The sequence below is a fragment of the Agrilus planipennis genome, unplaced genomic scaffold (genome assembly GCF_000699045.2).
Source record: "Agrilus planipennis isolate EAB-ADULT unplaced genomic scaffold, Apla_2.0 scaffold17, whole genome shotgun sequence".
Taxonomy (NCBI): domain Eukaryota; kingdom Metazoa; phylum Arthropoda; class Insecta; order Coleoptera; family Buprestidae; genus Agrilus; species Agrilus planipennis.
Genome location: NW_020439021.1, coordinates 1,073,948 through 1,092,118, shown reverse-complemented (window position 1 = coordinate 1,092,118; position 18,171 = coordinate 1,073,948). Strand labels below are relative to the sequence as shown.

The 18,171-nt window shown below is 33.7% G+C and overlaps 1 protein-coding gene across 1 annotated transcript in view; it reads right to left on the bottom strand.

Annotated features, from left to right (window-relative positions):
- The window catches only part of LOC108744315, a 104,796-nt gene that overhangs the window by 49,764 nt on the left and 36,861 nt on the right, over window positions 1-18,171 (bottom strand). The window contains exons 3-4 of the mRNA XM_025976268.1: window positions 5,728-5,924; window positions 2,620-2,842 (exon numbers count right to left, since the gene is read on the bottom strand). Of these exons, the coding sequence (XP_025832053.1) occupies window positions 2,620-2,842; window positions 5,728-5,924 (420 nt within the window). The remainder of the gene's footprint in view (window positions 1-2,619; window positions 2,843-5,727; window positions 5,925-18,171) is intronic.

Genomic DNA, 18,171 nt, shown 5'->3' with positions numbered 1-18,171 from the left:
AGAGATTTGCGGACAATGAAGAAGTAATCGAAGCTGTAAATGGTTATTTTGAGGAGCTTGACGAATCAGTCTATAGAGATGGCATTAATAGACTGGAACACCGCTATGAGAAATGTATCAGCCTTGGAGGAGATTATGTTGAGAAATAAAAAAAAAAAAATTTTAAAAACCTTGTTTTTCTTGGTCAGGCCGGAAACTTATCAATCCACCCTCGTAGTTAAGTATATGGGTTGTTCTAGTTTTAGGGAAATGCGAAGTTTAGCTCAGGATAGGAAAGAGGGGAGCTACGTGTCCAACCAGTCTTAGGACTGACGACCTTATGATGATGATGATGATTTGAAGAAGCTGGTCGTGCGCTGCGACTTGCATTATCAATTTTTGCTAGTTCCAAGTTCTGGACTTTTGTATTTCATTAGTTAATCTCGAAGTAAATTTGTTGCTGGTAAGTTGTAATAATAAACGAGATTGAAAGTGGTCTAAGTGTCGTCCTTGTGACTTGTAATTTTATGTCACCTCTCGAGTTTTCGCCAATGGAAGGTATAATAATTCACAGGATATTTACTTTCATTTTATTGTAGCAAATTTCAGCTATCTGTAACTTTGATATCTTCATTTACTACGATGCCTGATTACAAATTAGGACAAGGATAATCGTTGGTTGACGGAGATCGTTTATTTGTTTGAAAGCCGATTTTGGAGAACACGGTTTACGATTTATTCGGTAAAATATGGAAAGGATTTGAACATTTTATGCACTTAGTATTAGGAATTAAGTAATTATTCACAAAAGCTATATTGGCTAACTAAAAATTCATTGAAACATTTTTCAACTGTTATTAAACAATAATATAACCAGGTGGTAACTTCATATATTTCTGTACATCCGTCTGCTTTTAAGTTAAAGTTGGACTAGCACAAGGTAAGATTTGAAAAGTTGGTACTTCGGAATTCCAGAGTGAACAACAACAGGAGATGACAAAAGGTCTGAAGTGTGTTACATAATGTAGACGCGCCTCAGTTTGAAAAGAAAAGGAAGCGCCGAGTGGTCGTTAGGGATAATAATTATTAAATTCGCTTTGGTAGTATTGTTTCGTCAGCTAGAAAATTGCTGGGAGCGGTCCCTTTCTATTTCCATTCTTTATTGTTTCTACATGCCATGCTTTGTACCATGATAATAATGGCTAGAGAAGAATAGATCGGAGATCACTAATTGTGGTGGCTTTTCGGAATTCGTTAATTGCTACTCAAGCTGACTCTCAAGTTAACGTTTTTACACTATCAGCACGAACACTTGATGTTATTGGTAAGTACACATTTTTTATTTTATTTTATAAGTATTTTAAAATTTTAATAACTAACTATATGAAAAGATTTCGTGAATGGGTAAAGGTTTAGATGATGGCTCCCACCCCCGTAGGGGGTGAGGATAGGGAGATCGAAAGAGGAGGTCTCTCCCACCACTGTACCAAAAAAAATTCGTGGTGGTGTCACTCCCATAATATGTTATGGGGGTTCAAACTTAATAAATATGCCAATATGTAAATATTTATATAGTCATTCTTAAACAATATTCAAACGTAAAACTAATGAAAAATACATAAAAATATGGAGAAAGTTATATAAAAGATAATTTAAATATCTTTATCAATAGGGTAGGTTAGGTTAGGTTATCGGGTTTTNCCCTCTTCCGATCCCCAACCTCCACCAGCTTGAAAATAATTATTTTATTGAATTTTATTTGAATTATAGTGTATAGAAGTTGTCAAAATAATCAACTTTCAACCCCCATAACTTTTTATGGGGGTGAGACCGCCACGAACTTTTTATGGTACCTTGGGAGGTGTGGACCTTTACCCGTGAATGAATATGGTGTGCTAAATTAAAGTAACGTGAAATTGCAAAAATGACTCTAAGTACTAATTTATATGAATTAGTTTTGTTTTTAGAGAACTTTAACGATCTGATAACATATCAAACTAATTATATTGTCGTATTTGATTGTGTTTATGGTACATTCAAACCAATATTATTAAACACGAGTGAAGTTCTGTACAGTCAATATTCCTGTTTTATTATGTTCAACAAATAAATGCTAGAGCGGTTGTCAAAAACTTATGAATTATATACACAGTAATGCCTTCATTAAATTTTAGCGGATTGCAATTTAATACGGTGCAACAAATTTATTTTTGCATTCTATGTATGCATATATAACTGTATAACGGTTTACTGAATGGTAAAAATTTATAAATTGAGGGTAAACTGTAGTTTTACAAATTATGAAGTCGATTTATGATTAGTGTACGAATGTGACTTCGTGATATCTTTAATGAGTGTATATTTAATTTCTGCTTGCGTTTTACTAAACAACCACATCAAATATGTTATTATGCAATTTTGAAACTAATTTGTTTTAAATTTAATGTGAAATATTCGTATGGGCTTGAAAAAGTATTGGTTCCACTTTCATTTATGTATAAAGCAATTATTTAAGGTTCTATTTCCTTTATTTCTTTGTGAAATTGCATAAAAAGTGATGCAGGAGTTAAAAGTCAATATCGAACCTTGTGTAAGTAGATGGTACACTTTGGAATAATTCAATAAGTAAAAAAGTCCTACCTTTGAAAGTTTTTCCTCTGTTTTACTAATAATGGCTTCATAATTGTCCCTATGAGTGAATACTTTTCTGGATTGGATTTTTCTAAAAAAGGACTTTTCCAGCAACGACCTGGATACTTGTCTACCCAATATAGATGCTATATCGCTGAGTCCTTGAGAGTCAATCTCCACTTCCTGAAGAAGAGTCTCCCATACATGGAATAACGAACTTGGACATGCTGGCCTGCAAAGAAAAATTCGTTAATTGTAACGGAAAATTGCGCGTAAATATTTACGTATTATTAATTAGTTCCGGCTTTGGGGGGGGGGGCAACAGGGGTGGCTACTCAGGGGCCAAGTACTACAGGGCGCCGCGCGTGCCCGTCAACTTAACAGATATGTTACAAATTCAAAATAAGTTTTGAAGAGAAATTTCTTTATAGATGCGTCACGAAAAAGAGTTACGGCCGCGTGGAGAGGGTAGGCGGTATATCGGGTGGTAAGAGGGGGCAGCGGCGAAGGGAGACAAAGGCTGGCGGCGACGGAGAGAGGGCAACAGCTGTATTAGATGGATATAGTGCGCAGCCGAGCGGAGAGCGGGGAATCCGCTAGAGTCCTGGCGGCGTGTGCTGTGCTTAGCTGTTGTTTTCTTACCTCTGCTCTTCACGTGGCTAGGCATCATTGCCTCTATTTGCGGTCTGTATAAAAACCAAATTATAATTTGCAGGAAACCTGTGAAAACAAAGTGTGTGCTGGGACACATAGTAGAAGTGAAACTTCAACGGACAAGAGGAAAAGCGAATCGCAACAAAATTTTTACTTCAAGTTTTACGAGCAGATTGTTAATGTAGGTAGTTGTCCAGTTTGAAAACCTGCCCGTAAAACTTGAAGTAAAAATTTTGTTGCGATTCGTTTTTCCACTTGTCCGCTGAAGTTTCACATCTACTGTGTGTCCTAGCACACATTTCGTTCTTTTAATTGTAATGAAATAAATATACCTAAAAGGGTATCAAAGACATGACTCGCCTTGGGCTCCTAGATGGCTAAGGCCGGCCCTGTTGTTAGTGGCAGTTTTAGCACCGGATTGCTTTGCAATGTAGGTACCTAATAATGGAATTAAAGCAGACAGCTATTTTCGGATGGACAATACGTCCATTTCAATTTAACTTTCATGTAGCCATTATGCATTAAATATTTATTTGAACTCCAGCAGGTAGACCGAGAGGATCAATACGGGTGAGTAAATGTTAGCGTGTAAAAGCAGGTATTGTTTTAATACAAACGGGTCGCGATTATTCAACGTCCAATTTACTCGTTCGGGCACTTTTCCCTAATACCATGGTACATTGGTATTCATTTCGTGGACGAATAAAAAATTGAAAAGGCAAATGTAAAAGCACTTCTCGTAAAGTAAAAATATATTGTGATCAAGTCCAAACATACTAAATGCTTTCGAATTAGAATAAATTATGAATTTCCCATACTTAGCGTGTTTTGATTGTATCTCTTATATAAGGCGTAAATGTACTTTTTATTGGGTTTTAACGAAATCGTTGATAAGATTACAGATTATATTTTTTAATAGCAGTAATAAATCGTTGACGATATTAATATGAAACATTTTCATTACCGATNTTAATAATTTGTTGCAGTATTTAAAATTTTCCGTTTCAAAATAAAATGATCCAATCCTTATACGAATTCACATTAGAGAGAGCACCATAAAAGAAGTGCAGCTACATTCGATTACATTTCATTGAAAGGTGGGACGTCACCATTTGTGGGAGTTTTGACGTTATTTCGACATGCAAATTAGCCTGGACGTTAGGCAATTTACGTGATAAGCTTAAGATTACATTGCTAATAAGGTTAGTGTGGAATATGTAAACTAATCGACTAGATTATTGATCGCTTGAGTTAATACATTAGAAAATTCATTCAATAATGTATGACGACCGGTCCGTAAGTTTGGGAAATTAGATCGTAACATGGGAACGAAAAGAGATATCAGAATAAGACAAAGAAATACTAAAAGTACAATTTCTTAACTACAAAGTGTAAAATTTAGGTTACAATATGATCTCCGATTGCAATTAAATGCTTCTGCTGACCTTTTTCGGATCTAGGTTGCCATAACTGTCTCCAGTCTTTCTACGAGAGATTCGAGTCTCTCAATTTTTCAGTTTTATTCATTCAGTCTCTCTGTGAGAGACTGGAAAATTTTTTACCACAACTGATATTAATATGAAACATTTTCATTACCGATTATAGTTATATTTTGAAGAGAATGTTTCAAAACTTTATTGAGAATTGCAAATACAAAAAGTAATTAATGTTTTATTTATTTATAACAAAAGTACAAGTTGTCGAAGAACAGTGTAGCTTGCTTTTGATGATACCCTAAATATTGTAATAATATCAAAATCTGCACATTAGGTATATTCAAAAGCTTTCGTTGAGTTTTTGTATTTACATTACCTACAACTTATTCTGAATGCTGGCGAGGATATTATAGAACGATGAGGTCCCTTAAAAAAATCCCAGGGCTAATTAGAACGTCTAGATGCTTCAGCAGATGTTTTTAAGTACCTATCTAATGCAGCTTTTAAGACCGCAGTATTACCTACAACGATTTACTCGAAACAAACGGTTTTCCATTAACAGTTCCATTACACACAGTTATAATATGTAATTATACTTTCAGTTTACAAGGAGAAAAACTTGGACGACTAATTAAAAAGGTTAGCCAAATTAAGAACATGAGTTCAGTTATCTTCAAGGAAATCTACATTTTTAAATCAACTGAAACGAATGACAGTGAGATAATTTTAAGACATTTTCTAAGGGTAAAAATTTAAATTGCAAATGCTTATTTAATTAAAAATTATCCTTCGAGCGTCTACTTTACTGATAGATACGAATATAATTGGAATATTTTTGGCATTTTCTATTTTATTTTTGGCTAAAGCATATCAATGCTTTTAACCATTGAGTTAATGGTAGTTTGGTTCATTCTGTTCAATTTACCAGTAATTATTGAAATTGCAAAAATGACTCTAAGTACTAATTTANTGTAAGTTTTGTAAGCTTTTCATGTAGGTTCATATAAGAAAACAAATTTAAAATTACCTTTCTTTCCGTAGTTCTCCATTCCTTTTTCTAAAATTGGACACCAACAATTGTAATTCTTCAGCTTGATGCTCATAAATCTGACCTAGCTGCTGTGTGAAGTCCGACACTGAAACAAAGAAAAATTGTGTAAAGTAAACCTTCTGAGGTGATTCTTCTTCCACTAAGTTACTGATGGGAGTTGTTACAAACGGTACCTGGTGAATATTTTTCATAATATGAAATCATTTCTTAACAAATTCATAACAGTTCCTGTTTTTGTAAGTCTTTATTCTAACAGAAATCATAATAACGAAACCTTAGTTCATTCTCTTTTGCCTTAAATTTATTTTGTTAATTAAAAACATTGGCGTTTTTCCTCTAATCTTTTTTCGTAATTTAAGACAATCATTTAATTTGAATTCATTTGATCTAGGTGTATAATAGCAATTTGTTTGCCTAGGCCACAGATACATACACGACATTCGACGTTCATTAAAGAAGACTGCAGGACGACTGGTTGCACGGCTCCAACTTGCGTGACTAAAACATGCTCAAGTTCTTGCAATGGACTATTATATGAGTATCGTGTGATTTATATTAAATGATAATAGATACATGTGTCTATATGTTAAGAAAAACTAAACATTTTGGAAAACTGACTGACTGACTAGAGGTTCTAGTTCTGTTCCTAACCGATGTAATACCCCGCGATAAAAAGGTTCAGTCTCCGTCTCTCATCGAGTCTCTGGTGTCGTTGAGAGAGACAGTCAAAAAAACTGTTTAGAGTCTGAACGAGAGGATCGATTCGATCCTCATTTCGTATCCAGTTTCTGAACGAGAGACTCGAATCTCTCAATAAATGTGGTGTCTCGATAGACATGGTTTAAATTCAACATCAACATATTTCAGAGATCCCAGTCTTTCTACGAGAGACTCAACTCTCTCAATTTTTTAGTTTTATTCATTCAGTCTCTCTGAGAAAAATTACAAGTGTTTTAATTTTAATTCTACAATGAATTTCCATCAAGCTGAGGTAGATTCAATTAATTGCCTCGCTGTCTGATAATGGATTTTCAATAGCTTCTCTGTTTTTCGTTTGAACAAGGAGGATAGTTAACTTGTTTAAAAATATCTGACAGCCGGGCGTAATTTTCTCAATAACATCCAACTATTGTCTTTGAAATTAAATTTCAAAATTAATTTTCTTTTTTCATCTCCACAAGAGTTGTAGACGGGAAAAAACTTGTTTGTTCGCGCCATACTTTAATCGTATTCAGTTTCTCTTTTGTTTGCCTAATTAAAGTTAATTTTAATAAAATGTAATTTGATAAAGTGCACCGGCTTCAGTTTCAATCATCTTAAATCCAGATTCGAAGAGTGTAACATAACACGGTTGTTTACGAAATGTAATTAACCGACTTTCTCAAACTATTAATGAAATTTTAATGTACCTATTAGTTTCCACCTATATAATACTTGGTATTAAGTTTAATCTGTGTGCAATTTCGGTGAGTTTAGCTGAATATCACGGATGATGATTATATGCTCCGGAAATTCCTTGAAATTTTCCGCACAATCTGTTTTTTGATTGCCAAAATATTGCCGGATCTAACATCAAGAAGCCACAGGTGTCTTTCAGAACGAACTTCCACTAGATGTTCACTTTACCAAGTCATAAATTATTCCTGTTGAGCATAGCATAGCCAGTTGGAAAAATCATTTCTTTACCTATTTCATTTCACTGTTCAGACGCGACACGGAATAAACATAACACCCACATTTGAGAAATTTATGGGTTCTCCTTCTACAATCATTTTTGTTGCTACGAAAGTTGTTTTATAGAAGCAATTTACAATTATTTTATGTTTTTGCTATAATTCCTAGTCAAAAATTTTCAGTCTCTCTCCAGTCTCTCAGTCTTTTAGAGTCTTTCAGTGTGTCTGAGAGCGTCTCTCACAGTCTTTCATAGTCTCTCAGTTATTGCCTAGATGTTTTAATGGATCTCTCACAGTCTCTGTATGAGAGACTCGAACGATAAAATTGTTAATTCAGAGATTCGAGTCTCTCACAGAGAGACTCAATGAATAAAACTGAAAAATTGAGACTCGAGTCTCTCGTAGAAAGATTGCTATCTCTAAAATATGTTGAACTTTTTAAAAAAATTTAACCATGTCTATCGAGACACCACTTATTGAGATATTCGAGTCTCTCATTCAGAGATTCGAGTCTCTCGTTCAGAGACTGGATACGAAATGAGGATCTCTCTATGAGCGACTCGAATCTCTCGTTCAGAGACGCTAAACAGGTTTTTTGACAGTCTCTCTCAGCGACACAAGAGAGACTCGTTGAGAGACGGAGACTCGAGTCTCGCTTTCAGAGTACTTACTGCGGATTCAATAATGTTTAAGAAAATCCTTTTCTAATAAGGATATGGACTAAACTGAGCCTTAACAGGCGGACATATAAAAAAGTAAATTTATCTTTTAATTTAGTTTTAGTTTAGTTTTTAAAAAGCTTATGATAGATGATAGTAGAAATCTTATGCTTAGTAATTCCAGTCAGAATTTCTCTGTAGATAACTTCAGTTTAATTCATCATGCCTTTGTTGCTCTATGTACGTTTAAATCAACGTTTCTGAGAGCATCTTTGTGCAATAAAACGGAAGCTGTAATTTCAAGAAGCGTTTTTAATCAGCGAAGCAACGAACAAAATCGCGGAGTAATCAAGTTATCCGTCTGAAATAAAATAGTTTGGATTATTCGAGCGCGACTGAATTTTAAAACATTTCATAATGTTTAGCTACTACTACACAAAAATTGCATTAGCATAAGTGTGGAAGATTAATTCAAGATTGGTGTCATAAATTATACGTTTTAGATGTATATCTATTCTCATAATTCCTAAATGGAGACTGAAATGGATTTTTCGCCCTATGCTCCGGCTTTGCACTACATTGTAGGTATTCTCCCTTTTAGATTTTGTGTACAGTGTCGTCCAAGAAATTTTTTACCATAACATTATTGCCTACATTGAATTTAATGGGCGATTTAAAAATCATACCTGCGTCACTGTCTTATGGGCAAAGGAATACAAAAGGAAGGTAGAAGAATTACGTTCACCTTATAAATGTGTATAACATGAGATAATAGACAAATATGTTTTGATGTAAAATCAATAAATTGGCAAAACAAGCGACCCACACAATTCGATTCTTTGTTATTGGCAATTCGTCAAACTGTCAATAGTTATTAACCGAAATTTTGTAAATATAGACCTAATTCATTTCTCTAGCGATATCACATTGACGGCTTGTTGTCTTCGTAGAAATAAATTGTAACATTACTTTTATTTACTTTTTATCGAGTAAACAAACAATGAAAACTTTTTTATAAAATTTGTAAAATTGCTCTTTATAATCCTAATATGTTGTAAAAAAAATAATGTATCTAACACCGGTAGGAATCGACGATTCAAACTTAAAATCTTTGTTATCTTAGTCTTGGAGTGGACAAATTGGAAAATGTGGTCCCTTAGATACAAATAATATTGACTTGTAAGTTTTGTAAGCTTTTCATGTAGGTTCATATAAGAAAACAAATTTAAAATTACCTTTCTTTCCGTAGTTCTCCATTCCTTTTTCTAAAATTGGACACCAACAATTGTAATTCTTCAGCTTGATGCTCATAAATCTGACCTAGCTGCTGTGTGAAGTCCGACACTGAAACAAAGAAAAATTGTGTAAAGTAAACCTTCTGAGGTGATTCTTCTTCCACTAAGTTACTGATGGGAGTTGTTACAAACGGTACCTACACGTTTAACCTGTACAATCAATTTCGGGGTGAAATTTATTTAATCCTACGAAGTTAAAATCGTTTGTATTAAGTATACCATTACTTAATAGTATTATATTTAGACTGATCCGATTAAAAAACAAAAAATAAAACAGTAGAAACGTTCTATAAATCAAATAACATGAAAAAGGGTTTAGATCTTCTTGTAGGTATACAATCAGTAATGTACTTCTGTTACAACGAACCATTACAAAGAACGCTAGTTATCTATACGTGAAGGGAGTTTTCATTTATTTTGATGGAAAATTGTTGATGGCAGATTAGTTCTTTTGGATTTGATGCTTGCTACCTACTCACGGTGAAAAAAAAATCGTTTTGAATAGAACTGACGTTGATTAAAAATTCATCGTTATAAATTATCGGTTACAAGTTTCCTAAATGAACATATAATATTATTGCAATTTACACTTTTTCAGATTTTCTGGGAATTACGTAGGTCATTGTTAGTGTAAATTCGTGATGATATCATTTAAAGGTGGGAAGTTACACAAAGTATTTACTAATCTCTCCGTATACAACGTCAATGATATCTATAGCAGGTACTTCCTAGTTGGCGTTTTAATCTCTTAATCTATCGCGTTCAACAGGTGCTAATGTTGGCTATGTTACAAACTACGCCAATATATTTATTGGGAGTTGTTTGACAGCAACGTAAGGGTATTTCTTCATGTAGTTACTACCATGTTAAATTCTGCTGAATACTTAGATACACATTATCCGTAAATATTTTTAAATAGAGTGAGGCGCTGCTCTTGCACTTAAAACGATCCTGAACATTCATGGAGGTGTGGGGGATACCTACGCATTTCTGTGGCATACATTTATGGTAGAATCTCGATAATTTACATTTCGATAAAAACGGACAGACTGACACACGTGTGATCTTATAAGGGTTCCGTTTTTCATTCGGACGTACGGAATCCTAACCGAAGAATCAAATTAACATTGTATAGTTAAAAAAAAATTGTGTTTCCTGCAAATGATTTACCACGTTATGTTCAGGCCACAGACTTGATATTAATTTTCCTGTTATCTATAAGTAATGGACTATTTTCTGTATTTTATTCAAAATTTTAGGTTTAGTAGTTTCAGAGATAAGGGGGGAATAGTCAATTTTGATCCATTTTTTTAAAGAACTTTAAAACTATTAATTTTTAAAATTATAAACCAATATGTAANCATTGTACTAAATTTAAAATCAATCGGTCCAGTAGATTCGGAGCAAATTGACTGTTATGGATGGACAGACAGACGCACGAATGATCCTATAAGGTTTCCGTTTTTCATTCGGACGTACGGAACCCTAAAATATTATTAAAACTTTCATTAAGAATGATTATTATTACTTTATATTTTTCTTTTTCTTGTGGCCCCTACATATTAATTTTCTTCATCAAGTATTTTACAATCCTTTTTGGTTCGAATTTTGTTTAATTTGAATTTTTTTGAATAAAGAAAATTTTACGATGTTTATCATGCCAGTTTCATTTTGTATTGATTGTTATTATCATGCCTCATAAAACGGGGTTTACATTAATTAATTATTGATGCAATTACAAGGACGATTTTCTCGTTTGAAGGCCCTAGAGTTTACATATATATGTGTATGGTTTCTCTTGTCATTTCGGTCCTTTTGTGAAAACGACAGGGGTCAAGTCAATTATCGGGCAGTTTTCATCAAGCTCGCGGGGTAATAGCTTTCAAACGGTAACGGGTTAAGTGGACGTTAAGAAGGACGTATCTGATACTTGACTGATTGATTAGTATTCATCCGATAGGGCACTAGGACAACTGGATTATTATTGGGGTTTTATATATATAAAGTTCACAGTTCAAACACAATACCGTTAATTTCAGAACCAGCACCTGCTGGTATAATTCTATGTATTTGTTTTTACTATTTCGTCCTTTGGGCGATGATAAAATTAATTTGCTGAGGGTCGTTCTTTCATTTTTGTGCGAGCGTCACATTTTCTGATTTATAATTGAAATTGATGAGAAGTAATTAACGCCAAACAGGAGCCATCCATTTCTCTAATAAAAGGTGGCAATTAGTCACCGAATGATTAAATATATTGCTCTGCATTGTACCTTTCTTTGGGAAGTTGACAAAAAAATTGTTTGATCACTCATTTAGGCGGTGCTGTGTTGACAAGGGTGAAATTTATTTCAGTGCCTTTATTCTAAAGACAATATCCTTATTATTTTGATAAATAGAAAAAAATCCGTTTCAATCTTTTATCGAGTCGCCTTTAACAAAAAGAAGTCTCTTCTATATACACCAACGGTTAATTTAGAAATTCGAAAAGTATTGTTAAAGGTGTATGCCTGGAACGCGACGCTGTATGGGTGCGAAACATGGACGACACAAGAAAAGGTTAGAAGCGTTCGAAATGTGGTGTTATAGGCGTATGATGAGGCTAGTGTGGATAGTTAAAAATGGGGAAGTATTAGAAAGAAAATAGGACAGAGGACTCTATGGAAGTTAGTATGAAAGTTCTGATAATGATGACAAAGTCAATATTCCTTACTTAAAATTTAGCATCCATTAAAAAGATCTATGGTTTTTAATATGTGTTTCCCGAGAAAAAATGTTCAGTCTCTCAGAGTTTCAGAAAGCGAGACTAAAGTCTCCGTCTCTCATTGAGTCTCTCTGTCAAAAAAAAATGTTTAGCGTCTCTGAACAAGTGACTCGAGTAGCTCTTAGAGAGATCCTCATTTCGTATTCAGTTTCTGAACGAGAGACTCGAGTCTCTCAATTTTTCAGTTTTATTCATTCAGTCTCTCTGTGAGAGACTGGAATCTCTGAATTAACAATTTTATCGTTCGAGTCTATCATACAGAGACTGTGAGAGATCCATAAAAACACCTAGGCAATAACTGAGAGACTGTGAAATACTGTCAGAGACGCTGAAAGACTCTGAGAGACTGGGGAGAGACTGAAAATTTTTGTCTAGGGTTTAAGTTATTATGCTTTTCCATTGCGTTATATTTATAAAAGCAGTTCGAAATATTAGAACAAGGACAGGGACAAGAATTTTATGGTCTTCAATAAAATTGTCCATTCACATACCCGGCATACGAGTTATATTATTATTTCATCTCTCATTTTGGATCCGCGTCTACAGTGATATAATATTCAGAAGTTTCTGAAATAATGATAATGCTTTTGCGGAGAGCAAGTCAGAAAATGTTTTCAAGAATAATAGATCAGCTTCACTGCACTGAAATAAGTAATGTAAGATTAATGTTTGTTACACAGTGGATGCTGTCTGAATTGTTCAAACAATGAATGCAATCTTCCTCAACTGATGAGGTGGCAGCAACAATTGAAAATTAAAAATTGGAATAGTTAATGATACGAATTATTCCTTTAATTCGGTTTATTAATAATAATCTCAATAAAATAATTCTCAGCATAGGCATAAGTGTGATAACGATTAAACAATTCAAATTAAATAGGTGGTAACAGTTCCATAGTTCGTCTTAGGACAATTGCAACATACAAAATTTAAAATAAAATATGCTTATAATAAATAATAAAGGTATTGTGAACTATAATACTAATTAACAGTAATAGCTGAACAAGCTCCAGAGCCAAAATCAACAAAAGCAGTCGAATGAACCATATAAGATACAAGCATCTTTTCAGTAAAATATTGATTTTAGGGGAGGCGTGAGAAAACTAATTGGGGACTCGTCAGTGTAACATTATTAAAAAAAAATATTTAATTTACTGAAATGAAATTTCAATAAATTTACCTATTGATAGTAATTATTTTTAATGTTTGTTATCGAGGTCTAGGATGATTTCCCTAACAATCACTTCATGGGTTGGGGGGCGGCGATGAGAACAGCGATTGAAATTAAGTCGCAAATATTAAAATGTTGAGCAATGCTGTATTAGTTGCTAGGGGTTGGTTACTTTTTCATCAACATAGTTCCTCCATAACCAATTAAATTTTACAAAATAGGATTGCTGTAAATGCACAAACGAATTGATTGCTCCAGTCCTTCGTAGTATGCGTCCCGTGGGGTTGTATAATTATAGTCATTCATTGGAAAACGGCTGTAACGTCGCTATTAACTAAACCGCTTATGTTCTATTCTTTTGTGACAGGAAAGTTACAAAATTACAGACAGACTGGAAGTAATGGAGTTTTATCTAAATAGAAAACATATAGACAAAGCAATAAAAATTGATACGCGGTAGAAACGATGTCTTTGATTGCGTACTTAAATGATATCAGAGTTGTATACTTTCTCCGACCGCCGAAACCAGAGACACTTGATCTCGCGGTCGTAATCATGCTGCTAACTTCATATTGTCAAAATTTCGTTAACTGTGCGTGCGCAACATCCGTTTCATGTTAAAAACACCCCAATGAATTCGCAAAGAATAAAGCATTCCTCTCTAGTGACGATATCGCACAATTACATTGTATTAGCATAAATTTTATTGATATAACTAATAGTAAATAGACTGCTGACGATTGTAGCTAATGAAATTGAAATTTTGACATTAGAGCTACCTCTCATTTATTTGATTGAGAGCGTGTCATCAGTTTTTGCAAACTAATGACTTAAAAGTGAAAGACGCGTATGCCAGAATGTCGTCCATATTATTTTTAGAAATATATTTATTTTTAGTGAACGTAAATACAAACTTTTTTCAGAGATCGATTCCTACTCTATTAGACTCAGGTATGTCTGAAGGACTAGTTCGAATTGCAAAAATAATAACCGTTTGCCAACTGTCAAGGTGATGGATTTTGATAATCACCCAGCGCAATAACACTCTACCTAATACAATACCAACATAATAATAGTTTACTTGCCAGACTGTGACAAATTCTCGGGTCGAGAAGGACCTTGGCTTTATTAAAAGATTGGAATATCGCAAGGAAGCAATTTTAAAGGAAATGAAGATAATTTAGAGTACCAATTTATGATGATTTTGGATTATTAACTACGAAGTAAATATTGGAATAACATCTGCACGTAACTAATGAGAAACCTACGATATTTAATTAAATCTTGTCTTCTAAAATTTGCTTTAGATCCGCAGTTTATTTTTTTAATCATTATATTAGACATGTTAGAGGCAGAAATGGAAGTTAGAAGGGGTAAACGTAGACCTAGATTAGATTACTGTTCGCAAGTAGTTAAAGATGTGGATTGTTCTAGTTTTAGACCGAGCGGCATGGCCTAGAGGTTTAGACCATTGCTTAGCATTCGGGAGGACGCCGGTTCGATTCCGGGTCTGTTTGTCTTGGTCCAAGTTTTTCTGTTGTTTCCTTGGATCACTTAGGCAAATGCTGAGGCAGTAATATTCCACATATAATTTTTCATTCTCTTCTGTCTTCATTTCGTCCGTCTCATCTTTCTCACCCGAACCACCACCACCCACCCATTCCCACGATTCCTGAAAGCAGGCTGAAGAGGGCCTTCCGCCCTACCTTCCGGCGTAGTCCGGAGGGACTCCCTGCCCATCAGAATTACTGGCTGGTGGGAATGAAACACCCAAAAGTTTTTTTTTCTAGTTTTAGGGAAATGCGAGATTAGCTCAGGATTGGAAAGAGNTACTGAATAAAATTTAATATATACATATAAAAGTGTGTTTTAATGTTTAATCTGTACATTTTGTGTCAACAATAAGTCATAATACGTGAGATTAAATCTAACAATTGGTTTAGAAAGTATCTCATTTCAAAAACAAAAACTTTTTCTTTTGGTTTTAATTAATGCTAGGTGTTACCATATGTAACGTTTTGGTATTGTTGTTATATAGATACATGCATATGTATAATGTTTGAAGTTAGAGCCATACTTTCAATATAAATTTAAACTATTCAAATATATGTATAGGAAAAAGTCAATTTAAATTTAAAATTACGGTACTATTTAAGAGAGTTTCTAAATTAAGGCAACTTTGTAATGTATTTGGGTGGTTTTCAACCTTTTCCCTGGGGATAATTTTGTTGTTGTAAACTTCATATGGAACAAAAACTCTTGGTACGTACTACCTACGTATAAAAGGCTAGGCGGCGAAGCTATCGACCGTTTTAAAGTGCTCGACATAGTTTTTCTTATATTGGTTAAAAGGGTTAAAAAACTTTATCTGAAACAAGGAAAAGTACAAGAGTAAAAGCAAAAGAAGTTGACCATTTCTAGTTAGGTATCTTTCGTAGGCAAATTTTATTGAAGATCATTTCATTGTGAACCGTTAAACTTTAGGTTAAGATACAGATCGAGCGGTTTGGGTTTAGATCATAGCTTAGATTCCGGGTCCGCGTGCCGTGGTCAAAGTTTTCTGTGGTTTCTTTACGATTAGACAAATGCTGGGATAGTAATGATACTTTATAAATAATCTTTCACCTATTTTCTGTCTCATTTTGCCTGACTCATATGTCTTCAACCACCTAATATGCTATCTAACAATAGCCCGAAGTGTCTTCTGCTCTGCCCTCCGGCTTTGCACTACAGTGCACGTTGAAGATGATACTACCCCTTTAGCTGTATTTGTAGCTGATAGTAGCAAAGAAACATGCAAGTTTTTTATAGTTTCCAATTTGTCAAAGTTCAAAGCTACTGCCTATTGCTAAGGAAAATTTTATATATAGGGACCCAGTATTAATTGGCCAGCTCCAATTTAATGACATTTCATTATTTTTTATTCTCATCCATGTTCCTAATCCTAATCAATTAGAAGCGTCTTATTAAGTCTTGCTCCTAAATTGCTGTTGTCATTGATGGGAATTACTCGATACCATACAGTTTAAGAAAGATTATGATCATTATGAGAATGTTATTTTAGTAGTCGATCCTCTAAAAAATGAGTACAAGAAAACTATTATTATTGTAAAATAGATTAAGATCCAACATTTATTTTATTTTTTTACATTCAATTCTCTTTAGAATTTACTAGATCTTTGTACTTTTCGATTCTAAAAAGCGGTGGCTTAATTTCTGTTCATTTAGTGCTTCCCTCAAAAATACTCGAAACATATAGCGGCATATTTATTGTGTTTTTCAGAATTTGGTCGGCTCTAACTCGCTTAATGTAAAATGAGGAGCCAAGGTCAATAGAAAATGCAATTAAATTATATTTAGTTTAAGTATACTGCGACTAAATCTGACCAGAACGCATCGTATGACATCAGATGAATCAAGTAAACGTTACAATATGTCTATGTTGTCTTTAACTTACCCTCAATTTCGCAGAAGATACTTCACCATTAAATGCCATATGTTCCTTATTAATTTTCATCTGCATATACTAATATTATAGAGTGGTTATGCTTGTAACTTTGTACGATTGGATATAATGGGTAATTTCCGAAGCAACTTATCCGAATTAAATAAAATAAAAATTCTTTCACTTATATCTAAAATAGTCGTTCAGGGTGAATATAGACTGGACTACAATTACAGAATTGCTTTAATTTCCATACACGTTTTCTTTAATATGAAGGATTTTCTTAAAACAAAAGCTTATTTCCGTTAGGGCCAATTTGTTTTTATTGAAGCATCTTAGAAACGTTGGCATTGTAGATAACGAGATCTTAAAATATATAATTAACATGACTCATAACGACCAATTAATTGCTTTGATTGGGTAAATATGAGACCCTGAAATACAGCCAACTCAATGATGTCAGTGAATGTCAAGTAGATATTTTCGAACACTTTATTAATCTAATTAAAGGTAGAAATTATGAAAGTGGCTCTATGTAATAAATGCGTGAAGATATATGCTAACTTATTTACTACACGCAAATGGAATTGACCGACAGAGGAATGAAAGCTAACAAAATGCTATCAAATTAATTAATGTAAAGCATCTTTTGAAGATAATTTTTAAAGAGTAAATGGCAAGGGACAATACATCGACTTCAGTGAGAGAAATGATGAATACTCTTTTGAGGATCATACGAAAATCATGCTGAAAAAAAGGAATAATGATTTACAGATCCTTTTGTCCTTTTTGTCTGATCAAAAAATTTAATATCTAAATATAGACCGCGTTTCGTATGAACGAAAAAAGAAAAACGTAATAGATGTTGTCACAAAATACAGCTCGCTTCAGCGGTTCATAACGATTGCTTTTGTTAACAAAGCAAGTCGTTTTGACATTAGTTTTAAACCAACAATAACACTGAGTGATTTGTGATGTGTAATAATTGATCCCAAGTGAATTACAGAACAAGAATTGAAGATTACCCGAGTCAAAAAATTGGGACTCATTTTGTCCTCATTTGATCTCAATAGAATTTTTAGGGATATTTCAAACTACAAGACTCAAAAGTCTCATTTTATCCGCGGTTTTCCCGTATCAGGACAAAATGAGACTTTTGAGGAGTAAAGATTATTTAGGAAACCTCATTTTGTCTTCAAAAAGTCTCATTCTTTTCTTGTTGAGGTTAAATTGAGGACTATTGCCATAGGATTGCAGACATTGAGAATAAAATGAGACTTTTTAGAATCCAATGTGATGAGTCTTATGAAAACTTATTGAGGTATCTGAGATTAAAAACGTCTAAATGAGGAAAAAATGAGTCTAAATAGTTCATTTGAGGATAAAATGAGTCCCAATTTTTCGACTCGGGTA